Genomic DNA, 15,837 nt, shown 5'->3' with positions numbered 1-15,837 from the left:
GATACACTCTGGTCTTGGTCTTGTCTTGGTCTCGGGTTAGGTGGTCTTGAACACAACACTGGTGTTACATAAAACTTGTTATTTCTCTGTCCTGTCCACTTCGTTCTTCGGTCTTCATTATGCTGTTTGTTCACTAACAAACTTGTGAGGCTTTCACAGCAGAACTTTAAATATAATGAGACTAATTTTAACACGATGACTCTGTTAGCTAGATGTCTTCTGAATAGACACATCTTTCAAATGTACATTTGTAAAAGTTTGAGTTGGTCTGTCTCGTAAAATTTCTCTATTAATGGCTGGTTAAAAAATGTTTAATATTGATATTTATTTGACAAGTTGACAAATAAATATCAACTTGTCTTACTGAGAACAAAATTGTTTTGAAGACAAGTGTTTTTATAAGCCCCCGATATCAAAATGTAAACAGAATCTTTACCAAATATCCCAAAGTTAGCGATTTTCTCCAAGGCGCCCCTCATGTTGCAGCCCGGCTGGAAGCTGCCCCCGTTGGGGTAGATGTCCACATGGCCGATGGGTTGCTGTATCCCGATGCTGAGACCCAGCGAACCCCGAGTGAAGGTGTGGAGGACATCCACGAAATGGGCGTCATCTGGAGAGAGGCGCCGGTGGGCGTGTTCGCCCTCAAAGTCAGGTCCAGCTGGATCCAGGCCTTCAGAAAAAGAAAAAGCAATGCAATGAGTGGGATTAGCGATATTTCACTTTGCTCATCTTTTTTTTTGTAAAATAGTTATTTACCAGTAATCCGTCCAACTTTGTTGCTGGCATGGCTGCCGGCAAATCCAGCCACATGAGCCCCAAGGCTGTAGCCGATCAGGTGGAGCTTGTCAAGAGGCATGTTTGTGGTATCCTTTAAAAATATAAATATTTAATAAAAACCTATGAGTCTGGAATGAATTACAAAAACATTTCAAAGGCTTAGGACTCAAGAAAATCACAATGAGGGCCATTATCTACAAATTTAAGCCACAAACTTGGAACAGTGGTCAATCTTCTCAGAAGTGGACAGCCAACTAAAACTACAAGAGGGAAGAGAGCATCAACAACTCATCTTCACAAAAAAAGAAGGAAAAAAAAACACAGAACAATGTCTAAAGTGTTACAGGCTTCCCTTGACTCAGTTAAGGTCAGTGTTTGTGATTCCACAAAAAGATGGACGAGGCAAATTACATCAAGGAGAGACCAAAAAAGACCTTAAAGATTCCCAAACACTTTGGGAGAATATTTTGTAGACTGAAAAGACACAGAGGAACTTTTTGGTATATGTGCATCCCATTACAATGGGAGCAAAACAAATACAGTTTATTAAATAAACACCATAAACAGCTAAAGGACCATTTATTTATGATAGAGCATGAATTCTGTTCTCCAGCAGCAAAAGGGTTTAATGTCTGGATATCAAACTGATTACTTAAAGCTCAAAATATGCAAGACAATTATCAGAGAAACACCAGCAACTCCACCTCTGAATGGTGCAAAAACAACAAACAAACAAAAAAAAAAAAACAGGGCTTCAGAGTGGCCTACTTCAAGTTCAGACTTAAATCTTAGCATAAACTTGACGAGATTGTTCACACTTAAATCTCTTCGATGTGCCTCAGCAAAAGGAGACTGGCCTAAATTTCCTCAAGCATTAGTTTTTAGGTCACTTCTTTACATGGGACCAGGTCGCCAAAGATAGCTTTTATTTAATGGCTGAATTTTGGTGATTTCCATTTGATAGTAAAAACAATTTAATCACTTGAAACATTCCAGTCTAAAAAAAATTGCAAAAAGAGAAGAAAACGGGAAAATACATTTTCCAAACATTTTTAAGCTGGTGAGGCATAACATCAAGATTACTGGACTACTTATTCAACATCTTTCTACTGACATGATATTTTCAAATGAATTACTCACAAAGCAAAACCATAAAAAAGGTGTAAAAGCGTAAAGAGAGGACCACTCGCCTCGATCCAGTCAATGAAGCGTGCGATTTCTCTTCCCACTGCTTTGGTTTTCTGAACCGCGACCACATAGTGGTTCTGAGCCAAGCTCAGCCAGTCCACCACAACAACGTTGGCCGTCCGCTCCCTCTCGTACAGCGCAGACACCAACTTCGGCATCCAGCTTTCAAACATACCGCTCAGCTGGTGGCAGGACAGTTGAAATGTGTTGAAAAAAAAAAATGTAAAAACAAGTCTAAGTTTACTTAAAGCAGTAATTTCTAGCGTGCGTTTTAAAAGTTGCTGTACTCACCGTCCATCCGTGGATCACCAGGAAGGTTTTGGATGTGCTGTTGAAGCCGCAGGCTGCCAGGGTCTCTGGTTTTCCGGGAACAATGTAGCAGAGGTCGTCGTCAGGATGGGATGGGTTACGCAGGGAGAATTTTGCGACAGCCGAGTGATGTTCATCCTCGTCAAACAAATCCTTCACAGGGTCAAGGAAGTTGCCTGAATAAAAAGGTTAATAGGATGTACTTTCAACAAATCATAAGGGCAGAAAGCCTAACTAAATAACTAACTACAAAAAATATCCCAGAGTAAAGAGCTGCTAGATTAGATAAGATCAGAGCTGCAGGGTTACAGTGGTTCACCGGGCTTGGACAGACTTCCACATTCTCTCTGGGGTTTTTTTTTTTCCCACCTTTGTTCCTGCCGTCTCAGACTACAATTACTTTTTGGGTCCCAGAGATAACTGCATGCTCATCTTACCCAACTGAGCTGATTTTCAGAGCAGCAACCTCAGACACTTATTAACCTACTTTAAGCTTTTTCCAGCTTACATCCTCAGAGATCTCTGCATTTTATTAGAATTTATGTAAAGGACTAACAAAATGGATCACATAATTGTGAAGCGAAATCAAACTACGGTTTCCCTTTTTGTTTATCAGTAGAAATCTGACTGTGTCGTGCATTTGTCTTGCCGCGACAGCAGATGCATGTCTTCTGGTCTGTTTCATCCAACTGTGAACATCTAGAGATTCAAACTGTTGCCTCTTCTTTGGGGGGCAAAATAGTTCATGGTCAAATGAACTATGCATACTAACAGATTAGTATGCATTAATCTAAATTAATCTAATTAATGAATCTGATTCCGTTGCTGCTCCTGGTGGGTATTTGGTGTCGTTGTCCTACAGGAAGGTAAACCTCAGACCCAGACTCAAGTCTTTTGCAGTTTTATTTTATTTTTTTTTCCCTTGGACTTTCCTGTATTTATCCTAATCCATAATCAGCTCTGACCAGAGGTTGATCCTTCTTAAAAATTCCACAGCATTATGCTGCCACCACCATGTTTCACAGTGGGGATGGTGTCCATAGAGCGACTTGGACCAGCACAGCTTCTTGGATGTCAGCAAAACAAGTTTTTTAGTTTTTTTGTTGTTGTTTTTTTATCTAACCTCTTGGAGCAAAATTACAAAGTTAATCAATTAGGTTATTTTAGCTAATTTACCTTTATTGGATGTTATTTTTCAGGATTAATGGAGCAAAGTGACCTGATCATAAGCACATCACACATTTCAGATTACTTGGAAGTATTCAGAATGATTTGCTTTGTTGCATCCTGCTACAAAGTACGCTTTGCAAGGCCCTCTGCACTGAAGTTATTAGGATGAAGATAATGATTTGCTTAGGCATGAAAAGCTAATTTAGATGCGGTTAAACTTTTCTGCACAATAAAGTAACACACAATCCTGCAGACATTTCATCATTACTTAATGAGTGAATGATTGTTGGGCTTTATTGCTCTGCAGACTTGTTAATATGCACCAGAGCAAAAGGAAAACTCACCAAATGCAGAATCAGTGAGCTCTTCTTCCAGGGAAGTCACTTTTTGCGCATCCGCATTCAACACCACGAAGCACAGAAACCAAAGTTGCCAGGCTCTCATCTCTTACAGCCACAGATCCTTTGAGAGAAAACCTCTAATTAACGTGAGTCCCACGCCGCGGCTGGTTGTACAGACTACAGTTTCCGCCTTGGTGGGCGTACAGCGCTGTTATCTGAGCCACATTGGACTGAATGCGTCTTAAATAGCGCCTGTGAACTTCTGCCTCGTCATTGGCTGCCGACCTCCGGGCGGAAGGTAAATGATTGGGCTGCGTCATGGGAAGAGTTAGCAAGCGTGGAAGAACCGTCGCTTCATGAAAAACAGCTGAGCACCGCTGCTAGTCAAGGTTTTAAGTTACATTCAGCGACAGAACAGGCCAGGCGTGAGGAATTCATTTCATTTCGGGATTGTTTACTAACTATGCTGATTTGCAGTTTCACGTGTAAATTAGATAAACACTGAGCCGTACCATTATACGGAAACTGCACAATTTATTTACATAAACAACCTTACTTTTGTAGGATTAACTTAAAGAAAAGTTTGCTCTCCTTTATCAAAATAAAAAAAAGAAGCTTATAATATATCATATTGGGTCATGTCTCAGGAATACAATGGAGTTATATCAAAACATTGGTTCAGTTTTAAAATCTTTCAGACTGTGTTCACTTCTGTAAACTGCTTGTATATTTAGAAGATTGAAATGTCAAATATTTAATAAAGTGTCAACTAAAAATGATGGCAACCGTCACAAACGCACATTTTCTAGAGACAAACAGGCAATGCAACACTGCCTGCCTGTTGGGGACAACATAGTTAGTATCCCTCTTCCAGACTGAATGTCTTCATCCGTTTGGACAAGCAAAGCTCTCTGAAGCATCTGTCCTAGGGACTCAGTGTTACATAATCCAGATGACTCAATACAAATGGCAAATGCATGTCATCAATCTGATTTCTCAATGTAAATCACTGGCTCTGTACAGTTTGTTGCTGGTGAGTCTGGAGAACAGAAAAAATCCTGGCATCAAGTCAGATCCTCCTTATTTGCTTTTATCTGTCACTTCCTGACAGTGACAGTTTCTGATATGGGCAAAATGGGCAACCACCCAGGCCGGGATCTGGCAGGGGACAACATGCGATAAGAGAGGTCATCCACACTCCCCACTTGTCTCACTGGATCCTCAAATCATCCTCACACGCCCCCCGAATATTAGCTATGATAAATCAAACACAGTCTCCCATTTCCTAGCTGTTATTTGCCGATAATCACAAGATATAGAGATTAAACTTTTTCATATTTTCCAGTTTAATGCTCAATTTGTTTGCATGATAGAGAGTTTGCAGGTTTTCGCTCAGCTTGTCCTCCACACACATTCTTTGAGAGAAAATGAGGGCAAAATCACAACAGCAACAAACTTCCAGTGTAAAAGTTGTTTTGATGAAGCATTTTAAACCAAACTAGCAAGCTGATTATTGTTTCTACTCTCTGAATGTTTTGTTCTGAAATAATTCACCTGATTGTGTGAATTGCTTTGAGCAGCATTAGATAAAGGTCCCACCTCATCCACATTTCAGACACAGATTTTTATTTCATTTAAAGTCCAGGCTGATTGACGTGAATAAGATTCAAAAACAGCTGTAGTTCCTAGTTTGCATCAGCTTACAACCCATTGATCTACTGCAGAAAGCATTTTACTCAAGGCTAAATGCAGTTGCATGGTGTTGAAAGACAACATGCTCACAGATGAGTGGATGCACTTTAATTCACTGCTGCTAATTTCGTTTCCCAGAGTTCTGGCACCGGATGCAAGAGAAGCTGGGCAGGAGGCCAATGAGGTGATGGTTGAGGTCCCACAATTATTGCTACGAAGGTCAGCTGAACATAAAAGTTCTCATGATTACGTCTTTATGCTGGAAACAGCCTTCATGTGACTGGCTGTTTATAATCCTGCAGCAGGATTATACTTAAACAGCATAAACAAGTTAAAATTACAACAATATAATTGTTGTAATCAAACAAAACCTACATATCAATGTGTAGTTTAAGAATCAAAGTAGTTTTAGTTAATATCAAGGTTTTAAGCAACATGTTTAAAGGATCTCACATTACTCAAAACTTTACACTGAATAGTAGTTTTGATGAATATATATTGTTTTAACCACAGCATTTTGATTTTATATACACATTGCTATGTTTTATTTAAGAACACTATAGTAATATTCTGTGATGGACTTGCAGCCTGACCAGGGTGAACTCCTCATCTCCAATGGCCGCTGGAAATGGACACCAGGCTCACCGCACTAATGCGAGGATGAACAGGTTTAGACAAAGAATGAATGAGTAGAAAGTAATATTCTGCCAGTAAGTGTCCTTGATAAGACACATCAGTCTTTATGTGTTGGGTTTTCACACCAACAAAGTGAAGAGATTTTTAGTGAGCTCAAAAAAAATTATTAAATGGTACAAACTGAATGAACCACAGAGGAAAAGTAGGAGAGGAACCAACAAGACCGCTGGGAGAGTTACAGGAAGATCTGAGTAAAACGGGGAAAATTAAATATAAATATATAAATGTTGTGATGGAATGATGCAGAAAAGCTGTGAAGGAAGAAAAGAGTTGAGACACTGAGACAAACCGATGAAAGATGACTAATAATCTAAACATAAGAAATGTAGGAGCAGAAAAAGACTTAAGAGTTATATAAATAAATCGAAAATACATATACACAAGAAAAACGGCAAAATACCAAACACCAAATGTCCACTAAGGACATTCGTCTTGAACTTATTCTGGAGAATCCTAAGGCGTTCCCAGTCTAGAGGAGATTAATATTCTCTTCAGAAAGTTCTGGTTCCGGTGCAGAACCGAGGGGTTCCCTGAAAGGCTCCAGAGACGTGTGTCTTCATGCGATGCAGACTCCCAGTGGATTACCCCATCTCCACTGATAAGGCCAGTCAACCTACGAAGGAAGTTCATGTCAGTGGTTTATATCCAGGATCCATTTCATTCAGGCGTCAACCGAATGTGAGCTGGACTCTGTCATGGCTGACAGAGGAGTTCATGGACCGGATATGAAGACAAAGTCCAGTTTGGGAACCTACAGCATGACTACATGAAGCATTTTGCTCTAGATATAAAAAATATGCGTGAGAGTTTGTTGAGATGTTAATCTTAGAAGTAAACTTTGTAACTTTGGCTGTTAGAGTCAGAAATAATTAAATGTGTGCTTGGTTTAGTTAATGAAAAGAAAGTTTTCTTTAAACCGAGAGCTCTATTTACATCTGAAGAAGTACAGCTCACAAATGAAAGTCAGTCTTCTGTCATCAATGTAAGTAAGGATACATTTGAGATGTTGCTCCCGGTGAGTGCCAGCTGGCTGAAGAGCTGCTATCCTTCTTCGAACATGTCAACGCTTTCTTCGAAAAGCAGTGACAGCATTTGTTTTTCCACCCCTGGTGCTGCAGTTCAGATCCGATTGGTCTGGGCTTTGCCGGGGAGAGAGTCTGACTCGAGGGGGAGAGGGAGTCGAGGAGGAGTGCGAATCCGACGCCAGCGCTCCACGGCGGAGATTTACAGGCTCCTGGAGAGACTCTCACAAGTTTGCAGAAAATGTCTCTTGATTTTTTATGATCTTCCAGGATTTATTTCCAAATCTTATTTCTAGGAATGGCTTATGGTGTTGTTTTGCGCAAGTCAGATGCAGTGAGTGCAGGGAGAAGTACACAGTATTTATGGGTTTCATCCTGCTATTTCACACAAACTCTTTACAGAAAGAAACAAGTTTAAACATTTTTCACATGTTACCACTGCTGTAAGTTTAGTTCATGTGGTTTTCTTAATCAAATGCAGTTGAGCCCAGAATTATTAATACCCCTCTACACTGTTTACGTACAGTAGAGGTACCTTTACTTGTCTGTTTTACTCCTTACTCATTGACATTTTGGCTCAGAAGACTTGTTGTTCTTATTTGTATGACATATTTCAGTTACAATTCAAAGTGCTTTATATGATAAAAATATAAATATTACATTAAGATGAACTTTATATCTGAAGATGCAAACAGGTCACCAGTCTTTGGGGGTTGATGTGGTCAGACCAGACAGCTCTAACTTTTCCGTACTCGTGCTTATTTGTTCAGTCCGGTCTTGTTGTGGTAGTTTAGTAGAGAACATGAGGATGTGTGAATGTTTGTCTGTGATCAGCTTCTGTAATAGACTGGTGACCAGTTCAGGTTTTGCACCACCTCTGACTCCGGAGTAAAGAAAGAGGAAAAGGAAAAATCCTCCATTGTTGAATCCCACTGTGGTGGTTTAAAGTAATGACACTTTGTTGTCTGACTCTTTGTTATGCAGGATTAACAACTGATGGGCTTTTATGACATCCACAAATGGACTACATGCAACTTGAGGTCAATTTATAAAGCTTTGGTGTTGCTCACTAAATTGGGACAATAACTGAATCTCCAGGAGTTTTTTTTTTCTTTTTGATAGTTGTTGTTTGCGGTCGGTCTACACAAACCTTTTGGAACAAGGAGTTGAAACCATTTGGCCGAGTAAGCCTTTAGTCCCACTGCTTTGTAGAAGCACACGGCCGTAGAGACAGATGGGAATCCCTGTTGCTGGAGGAGACGCATGTGAGTCAACTAGAGTGCAAAGGAAGAGAAACTCAAGCAACTTTATGAGAATAATCAGCCTGAAAATATGTTTGGCTTACATCTTCTGACCAGCTTTCTCTTAGACCGACTTCAGCTTCCTTGCTCTGAAACTGTGGATGTTTACTTCTGAGCAGCGAGTTTGTGAATTTAAGCACTTTCTTTTCACTTGTAGGGAATTTGATGAACAGATAAGGCTCTTATGTGGTGTTTATTGTCTGGCAATGTTTTGTGAAATGCTATAAATTGATAAAATCCTGATTTATAAAGCGTGAAAGAAGCAGATAACTCAATGGTAAACCTCTCAGTGCTGATAATACGACATGGCCAGATGTCTTTTATCTTTTTGGATTTATTTTTCTAAGTACTCAGGGTTGGAAAACATGTCAAGCCAAGTGAATGTTTTTGTCTGGATAATATAATCACTTGAGGATCTGATCAGCTCCAAAGCGTCTGTCAGCTGAAGGTTGGATCTGAGTTGGAGGTTCCTGACCACCACATTTTGCCAATGTAAATGAGTTTTTAAAGACTCTTTCATCTGATTTCAGTTCATTAGCTTCATCCAGTTCCCAAGTATTGCTTGGACTATTAGAGGTATATATATTACCTCTGTCATCTGCATGGCTCCATGAACCTCCGTCCAGTAGTTGCCAACCTTCTCCAGCTCCTGCTGGGTCTCAGGTTTGGGCGTGTCCAGGGTCTTCTCCCATTGGGACCAGCCAGGGAAACCTCCAAAGGGAGTCAACCAGGACACTTCCTGATGCGACGCCTCAACCCCCTCAGCTATTTGCGAGATGGACCAGATTACTGTGACTGAGCCCCTCAAAGGCAGAGCCAGGCAGCCAATACAAAGGAAACTAATTTCAGCCGCTGGCATCTGAGATCGGCTGTATCTGAATCAACCAGGGCGGAAGAAATGTTGTTCTTTTTAAAACATGTGTTCAGTCAGACTCACAATCTTTTAAAATCTTTTAAAATCTTTCCCTCATATCTCACTTCATATGGAGATGAACTGGTTTGTCCTCATCATAACATTAACATAATTATTTTCCTTCTACCTAAACTCTGAGTAGAAGTAAAGTAAAAGGAGGAAAAAACAATTGGATGGATTAATCACAAAACATAGCAAAAAACATATCTAGTTTAAAAGCCTTTGTCTATTGTGAGTATCTATAAAGGAGCATTAATCAGTGCTAAAAACCTGTCTTAAAGCCCATTTATTTTCAAAGCTGTGGTGAGATTTCAGAAAAAATATATAAAAAAATAAGTTGGTGTTGAAGTCATTGACAAAACAGGAGAAAATCAAGTTACTTCTCAAAATACATGAAAAATCGGCCATAATTGAACATTTGGATGAGATTTAATTTGGAGTTAAAGTAGAGAAGAGGATCACATTTATTAGACATTAAGTGATTAAAGTTTCTGTGATAAGAGCAGCAGCCTTTGACAGACAAAAATGCATTTTTTTTAATACAATTTTTCTATATCTCACAAATTGTTGGAAATAATTGTTGGACCAAATTTCTTGTTTATTTCACATTCATTAAAAACTCTCTGGTGCAAATATTTTTTTAATATAAAATCGTTTAAAACCAACCCAGACTAATTTGCTGAAACAAATTCAACCACTCATGGGCCGGGATGGATCCCAGATGTTTCAGCATCATGACAACACCTCTGGGAATCACTATTATCTCCTGGTGTGACTAAGAGTCGTTAAACAACTCGGCACTTAACACCACTTATTTTGTAAACGTTTTCCAATCAAAAATTTGTTCAGGGAAAAATAAAAAACGTAAACTTTCCCAGCCCACAGCTGGAAAAACACAAAACTTGAAATCACAACTTTAAGTGAGAAATGAAAGACCTCATTTGGACACCTATTAACAGTGTTTCCCCCATTCATTTGCCTGAGTTGTGATGTTCATAGATTGCTTTTAATTAGTTTATTATTGTCCCTGCAGTGCCTCAACTCCTGTTTTCTGCTTGGTTGAAGTTTGCAGAATTTTTCTTTAAGATATTAACTCTTCGTTTTCCTTTTTCTGTTCTATTATTATGTTGTCTATCAGTTACCTAACATGTTTTTAAATACTTTTCATGGTTAGTTTTGTTGATACACCGGATTCTGGACCATGCACTTCTGCTCTGTCTATTCTGGTCTCCTGTTTGTATTATTTTCAGGGAACATGATGAACATGTCAGCTGCTACTCTGATGACACCCACATTTATTAATTAATCAATCCTTACTGACCAAATGAGTTAGAATATCTTCCATCTTGTTTTATAGGTTCCAATTATGTTTTAGGATTATTCTTTCCCTACTCATATTTGTCACGGTACAGTTTCATTACTTTTAGATAGAATTGGTTTTCTGGACCACAGCGATGAAACGTTGGATATCGGATTGTCTTTCCGTTAACAGGCCTTCGGAAAAGCAGCCTTTTATCAGCATCTCAAGTTTCCTGCACCAAACAAAAGCTAAAAACATAAGCTTTCATTTTTTTATGCTGCTTTAGGTGCACGAAAAAACATCTTTTAATAAACAGTGTTGCAATGGATCTGTCAGCTTTCAGATTTTCTCTGTTTTTTCGTCACATTGTCGCTTTTGTCACATTTAAATGATCATCAAAAAATCCCATCCATCCATCCATCCATCCATCCATCCATCCATCCATCCATCCATCCATCCATCCATCCATCCATCCATCCATCCATCCATCCATCCATCCATCCATTTTCTTTACACCTTTACCCCAAGAAAATACTAAAGGTTTTCAAATCGTCATTTAATTTCAGAAAGGAATGAAGTTATTTAAGCTTTAAATTGGCCCCATGTGAAAATGCAGTCACCACTCTTGGTAAATCATAAATAAGTTGTTATTAACCAAATTAATTGAGTTCAGTGACACCAGCCACACACAGGTTTGGTTTATTGAAACTGTTTTGGTCTTAATGGGGTTTTTTATGGTTGCTGTGGTTTTGTTCCGTTTTTCATGATTTTGCATATTTGGGCCCGTTTCTGATTTTTTGTGCAGCTCATCATAATTTCTGCTTAGTGCTTTCGTTTCATGTTCTTGTTTTCTTTCATTTTCCAGCTTTCCTTTTTTTCCTGGTTTGTTTGGGAGCTGCATGGTAGACCTGGAGTCTTCTCTGTGGGTATGACGTCTTTAATTTGTTTTGTATCATTCACATTTTGTATTATTTGCAAGTAATTTTGTCTATTAATAGCCCTTTTTTATTCACATTGTATGTTATATAGTTTTGTATGTTATACAGATATGTAAATCTATTTAGCAATGGTTGTAATTAATGTCACAATGTTTGAAATTAATCTTGAATGGTGGTGCACTTCTTAAAACAGCTGCTTGGCATGAAGAAGGCCTCGGGTTCGAACCCTATGCTGGGTTTGTAGGTTCTTTCTGGATACTCAGACTTTCTCTCACAGTCCAATTGTTTGCATCTTAAGTTTCCTTGTCTCTTTCCGTTGTTTTCTTGTGAGTGTGTTTATGTTTCTTTGTGTTATCTTGTGATTGGTGACAGGCACCAGGAGACGGGCACTGGGCCCACTGTGACCTTACATGGAGAAGTGGGTACAGGCAGTGGATTGATGGTTTGCATATATGAAGTACAAACCCTTGTCAAGAGGAAGCTGAGCCCTGACTAAACCATAAAATAACCTCACATAACCCATGCATCACGTAACTGAGGAGGGAGATTTTTTTTTTATTTTAAATTCAGACTATCTTCTGACTAGAAAGCTGGAATGGAATAACCCCAGATTTTACTTCTTATGAAACGATGATTGCTTAACAATGATGTTTTCATATTCTTAACATAACTGTGAACCAGTCAAACTTTAACCCCTCATTTACTGAATGGCACCAACTACAGACATCGACACATGGCACTGACTGTCCAAATGCTGAAATTAATAATCCAGAACCTCTACACCAACAAACATAGAAATTAATATCTGGTTCTGATTGGAACCAGGCTCTCAGAAACAGGCACCCATATTGCACATAGCGATCTTTAGTACTTCCTGTAGTAAATTTGATCTGTTTTGAGCTGCGATTTTTAGCCAGACATCCGTTTTGGGTTTGTTTCAGAATCCTGGCCTGCTGGAAATGGAGAAAAATAAAAGCATAAAGTTCTGGGATAGTTTTGACTTTGTGTGCATATTACAAACACCAGTATCTTCAAGGAGTCCTTCATGAACCAAGCCTTGGTGAATTTTATCATCGGTTATTATCGGTGTTTGAAGGTCAAAAGGCACACAGCCTCAACTATTTTACAGTCCTCAAGAATTTCCTGATACTGGATAAGAGCTCTTACCCTCATTATCTTGCTCAGACTTGCAGAAGCTGTCAAGTTGTCGAGAGGTGAGATGAAAAGGCATGTATAATAACATTTTGTTCCAACTTAGAGCCTGTTTTTTTCATATATGGAGGAAAATCAGGGTCCACCTGATGAAAACACCACTTACACAGGCCCCTGGTAAACGTCTGTGTCCAGCGTATTTATAAATTCAATCATTTTTCAAAAGCAACTTGAGCAGGAGAAAATATCTTGATCTGGGGTGTAGCTCTTTATTATTCCATTCCTGGGCTCTTTCTATGAAACAGTGCACCAGATTCCGGTTCATTAAAAAAGTCAATGCTCTCAATAACTGGCTCAGTCTAACCAACGCTCCCAAAGCTGTTTCCACGAAAAACATTTAAAAATGCTTCAGTTATAGAAATACAAGCAGCATTGCAAGCCTGCCAACATATATTACAGCTTCATATACAAATATATAAATGTACAATCAATAAATACAGTGTGAAGTCTTCGTCTTGAGATGTATGGAGAACATTAAGGCTTGCTTAATGTTTGGTGATTTTTTTTCTTTCTTTCTTTTAGGCTCAATTTGTGGTTCTGCGTAAAACTATGAGTTGGAACTCTGATTCTGGATAATTAAACGAATGGCTGTGATTCACTGTACTTAAAAATACTGAAATGAAAGAATGCAAATCACTAATATGGTGCAGTTTGACCATTCTTCACATCTTAAATGCTGACCAATGACACAAAACGCAGCAAAATCAAAGAACAAACAACACTTCAAGAGATTAGGTGTTAGCATGTGGCTCATGTTCAAAAGGAAAAGATCGCTGATTCTGATTACAGTATTTACAAGGAACACTACGATCGACTTCAGTAAATAGCGAAAGTTTCTTTGGTCCCTGTCGATTGTCGGTAATTAGTGGTTTAAAAAATGTAACTGTCGGCACAAAATGGTTGATTAGAAAACAAAAGCAAACACAGAAATGTGCCATGATTATGCCTATCACTAAGAATCATTTACAGGTCATCAATAATCCCAGTTCACATAGGCAAAGGAAACACAACATTTCAGGGTTCTGAAATTACATCAAAGTCAGTAAAAGCAGTTCATACATGATACACAAGCATAAACAATGATTACAAAGCAGCAATAGCTACTTAAAATGGACAGTTGTTTAAAAAAACAAAAAAGCAAAAAAAAAACAAGCACATCCTCAAAAACAAAACCAGTAACTTTTTTGCAGCAGCAGCAGAATTTGAAGAGAGACACATGAAGTCAGAAGAAGACTGATTTCATAAACTGTGGATGAGGTTGGGCTGGTTTCAGGGCAGAAGTAGGAAGACGGGAGCTTTCACTAAGTGTCTAGGTGTCTGCAAATGGTTCCCCAGTGTTTCTGTGTGCTGTCCATCTTTGGCTGCGCTGCTAGAGATGGATGATGATTCCGGTGAGTAATTTCAAGTTTTCTTCAAGCCTCGTTCTGACCAAAGAGACTACCCTGCGTCTTGAGTCTGTGCATCCTGGCGGGAAGAAAAGATTAAAACATCAGATTCGATGCTGATCGGGTTTAGGTTCATCAGGATTTGAGTCTGTTGGGAGATGAGTGACTTACTGTCTTTCTTTACGGCTCAGTGTGTCTTCTTTTGACTTGACAAAGACTGCATTTTCCCCTCCCCTAACAAGGTAAGCAAACTCTCCTTCCTTTGCGTTAAAGATCACCCTGCAGTCACACAGATAATATATGTTCAGTCAACAATAAATATTTAATTCTTGAGTAAGTAAATGTTAGAGACCAGGAACTCACTTGGACTGAGTCTCGCCACATTTGATGCGGAGCTTTCGGAGGTGAAACTTGCTGCTGCCCCAAAGGTCGGACCAGCTGAAAAGTGTGTCCTTCTCCCAGCGAATCTTGACGATCATCAGGTCACCGATGTCCACGTCGGTGGTGATCAGGAAGGACGAGGTGCTGTTGCTATCAAGGGAGGGCCTGATGGGTTGAAGTGGGAAATATGGTCAGATATTGGCATATTTGATTAGTTTTATTATATGTAAAGATTCACTGAGAAACTGGCTGCTGACCAGAATTCATACATTTTAAACTTAGCCTAAAAAGTGAAATAATTTTTCTTATTATTGAATCCATTTTATCTATCGGATTAAGCTGATCACATTTCTCTTCACGGTAGAAGTAATGACTAGAGGAAGGAGATTGAAAGTTAGCTGTTTTTAGTCCCACTGACTTGTTGGAGTAATAAAACGCCTAAAAGCTGCAGGAGGCTTAGGTAAAGTAACGGTCTACCTTTGCTAAAGGGAAAACAAATGGACAACTGGTTGCATTGTGTTATGCTAACCAAGATAACTCTGATAGTCGCTCTAACAGAAGATGCTATAAACCATTTAGATCATCCATTCTGCAGTCTTTTTGACTTTGGTAATATTAGTGAACTCCTGTTTAACTGTGAAACATCATCCATTCTCTAACACACACAGTGTGACGTCCCCTTCGGGTCCTGCTGTGCATTATTAATAATCGACCATAGAAACACTGATAAAGGAATGAGTGATTTTACTAACATAACTCTAAAATCACATCCTCTTAAATATTAAGTTGTTTTTATTGTTAAGACAGAAATTATTTGTATTAAATTAATATATAGAGAAGAAAGGAATATATTTTGTTACAGTCCACTTCTGTATTTTGAGGTATACAAAATTATTAGCAACCTATAATCTGTATGTAAAAGAGTAAATTAAATACACTAATTTTGTATTATTTTTGCTCTGATTTTACTTATAGATACCCTTATCCACAAACATATACCCACAATATGTTTGTGGATTTTCAATGATGCAATTGAGAATTTTGCTCTTTTTTAGTTTATTATGAACATTTTATTATTAGGATATTTGCGCTTTAAGTTTAGTTTTCTTGGTAAAAAAAAAAAAAAAAAAAAAAAAAAAAAAAATTTTTTCATTTTTTAGATAGAAAAAATTAAAATTAAAGGAAAAATTTTTTTGGGGGCTAAAAAGGGGG

The 15,837-nt window shown here is 38.6% G+C and overlaps 2 protein-coding genes and 1 long non-coding RNA gene across 3 annotated transcripts in view; 1 reads left to right on the top strand and 2 right to left on the bottom strand.

Moving 5' to 3' along the window:
* lpl2a (lipoprotein lipase 2 a) overlaps positions 1-3,997 on the bottom strand; it is a 16,016-nt gene extending 12,019 nt beyond the window's left edge. The window contains exons 1-5 of the mRNA XM_015045393.1: positions 3,789-3,997; positions 2,257-2,450; positions 1,968-2,147; positions 757-868; positions 437-670 (exon numbers count right to left, since the gene is read on the bottom strand). Of these exons, the coding sequence (XP_014900879.1) occupies positions 437-670; positions 757-868; positions 1,968-2,147; positions 2,257-2,450; positions 3,789-3,888 (820 nt within the window). The 5' untranslated portion in view covers positions 3,889-3,997. The remainder of the gene's footprint in view (positions 1-436; positions 671-756; positions 869-1,967; positions 2,148-2,256; positions 2,451-3,788) is intronic.
* A 1,618-nt stretch (positions 3,998-5,615) lies between these two features.
* On the top strand, positions 5,616-12,385 carry LOC106955288 (uncharacterized). The gene is made up of 3 exons (XR_001426543.1): positions 5,616-5,696; positions 11,575-11,635; positions 12,020-12,385. It is a non-coding gene; the product is annotated as an uncharacterized LOC106955288 (long non-coding RNA).
* Positions 12,386-14,039: 1,654 nt separating this feature from the next.
* Positions 14,040-15,837, bottom strand: part of lpla (lipoprotein lipase a) — a 10,583-nt gene continuing 8,785 nt past the window's right edge. Inside the window, exons 8-10 of the mRNA XM_015045390.1 lie at positions 14,608-14,790; positions 14,416-14,523; positions 14,040-14,323 (exon numbers count right to left, since the gene is read on the bottom strand). Of these exons, the coding sequence (XP_014900876.1) occupies positions 14,272-14,323; positions 14,416-14,523; positions 14,608-14,790 (343 nt within the window). The 3' untranslated portion in view covers positions 14,040-14,271. The remainder of the gene's footprint in view (positions 14,324-14,415; positions 14,524-14,607; positions 14,791-15,837) is intronic.

This window comes from Poecilia latipinna, unplaced genomic scaffold, assembly GCF_001443285.1.
Source record: "Poecilia latipinna isolate Pla-1442-1.1 unplaced genomic scaffold, P_latipinna-1.0 Scaffold723, whole genome shotgun sequence".
NCBI lineage: Eukaryota > Metazoa > Chordata > Actinopteri > Cyprinodontiformes > Poeciliidae > Poecilia > Poecilia latipinna.
The sequence above is the reverse complement of the archived record's forward strand: the minus strand, read 5'-3'. Positions and strand labels throughout refer to the sequence as shown.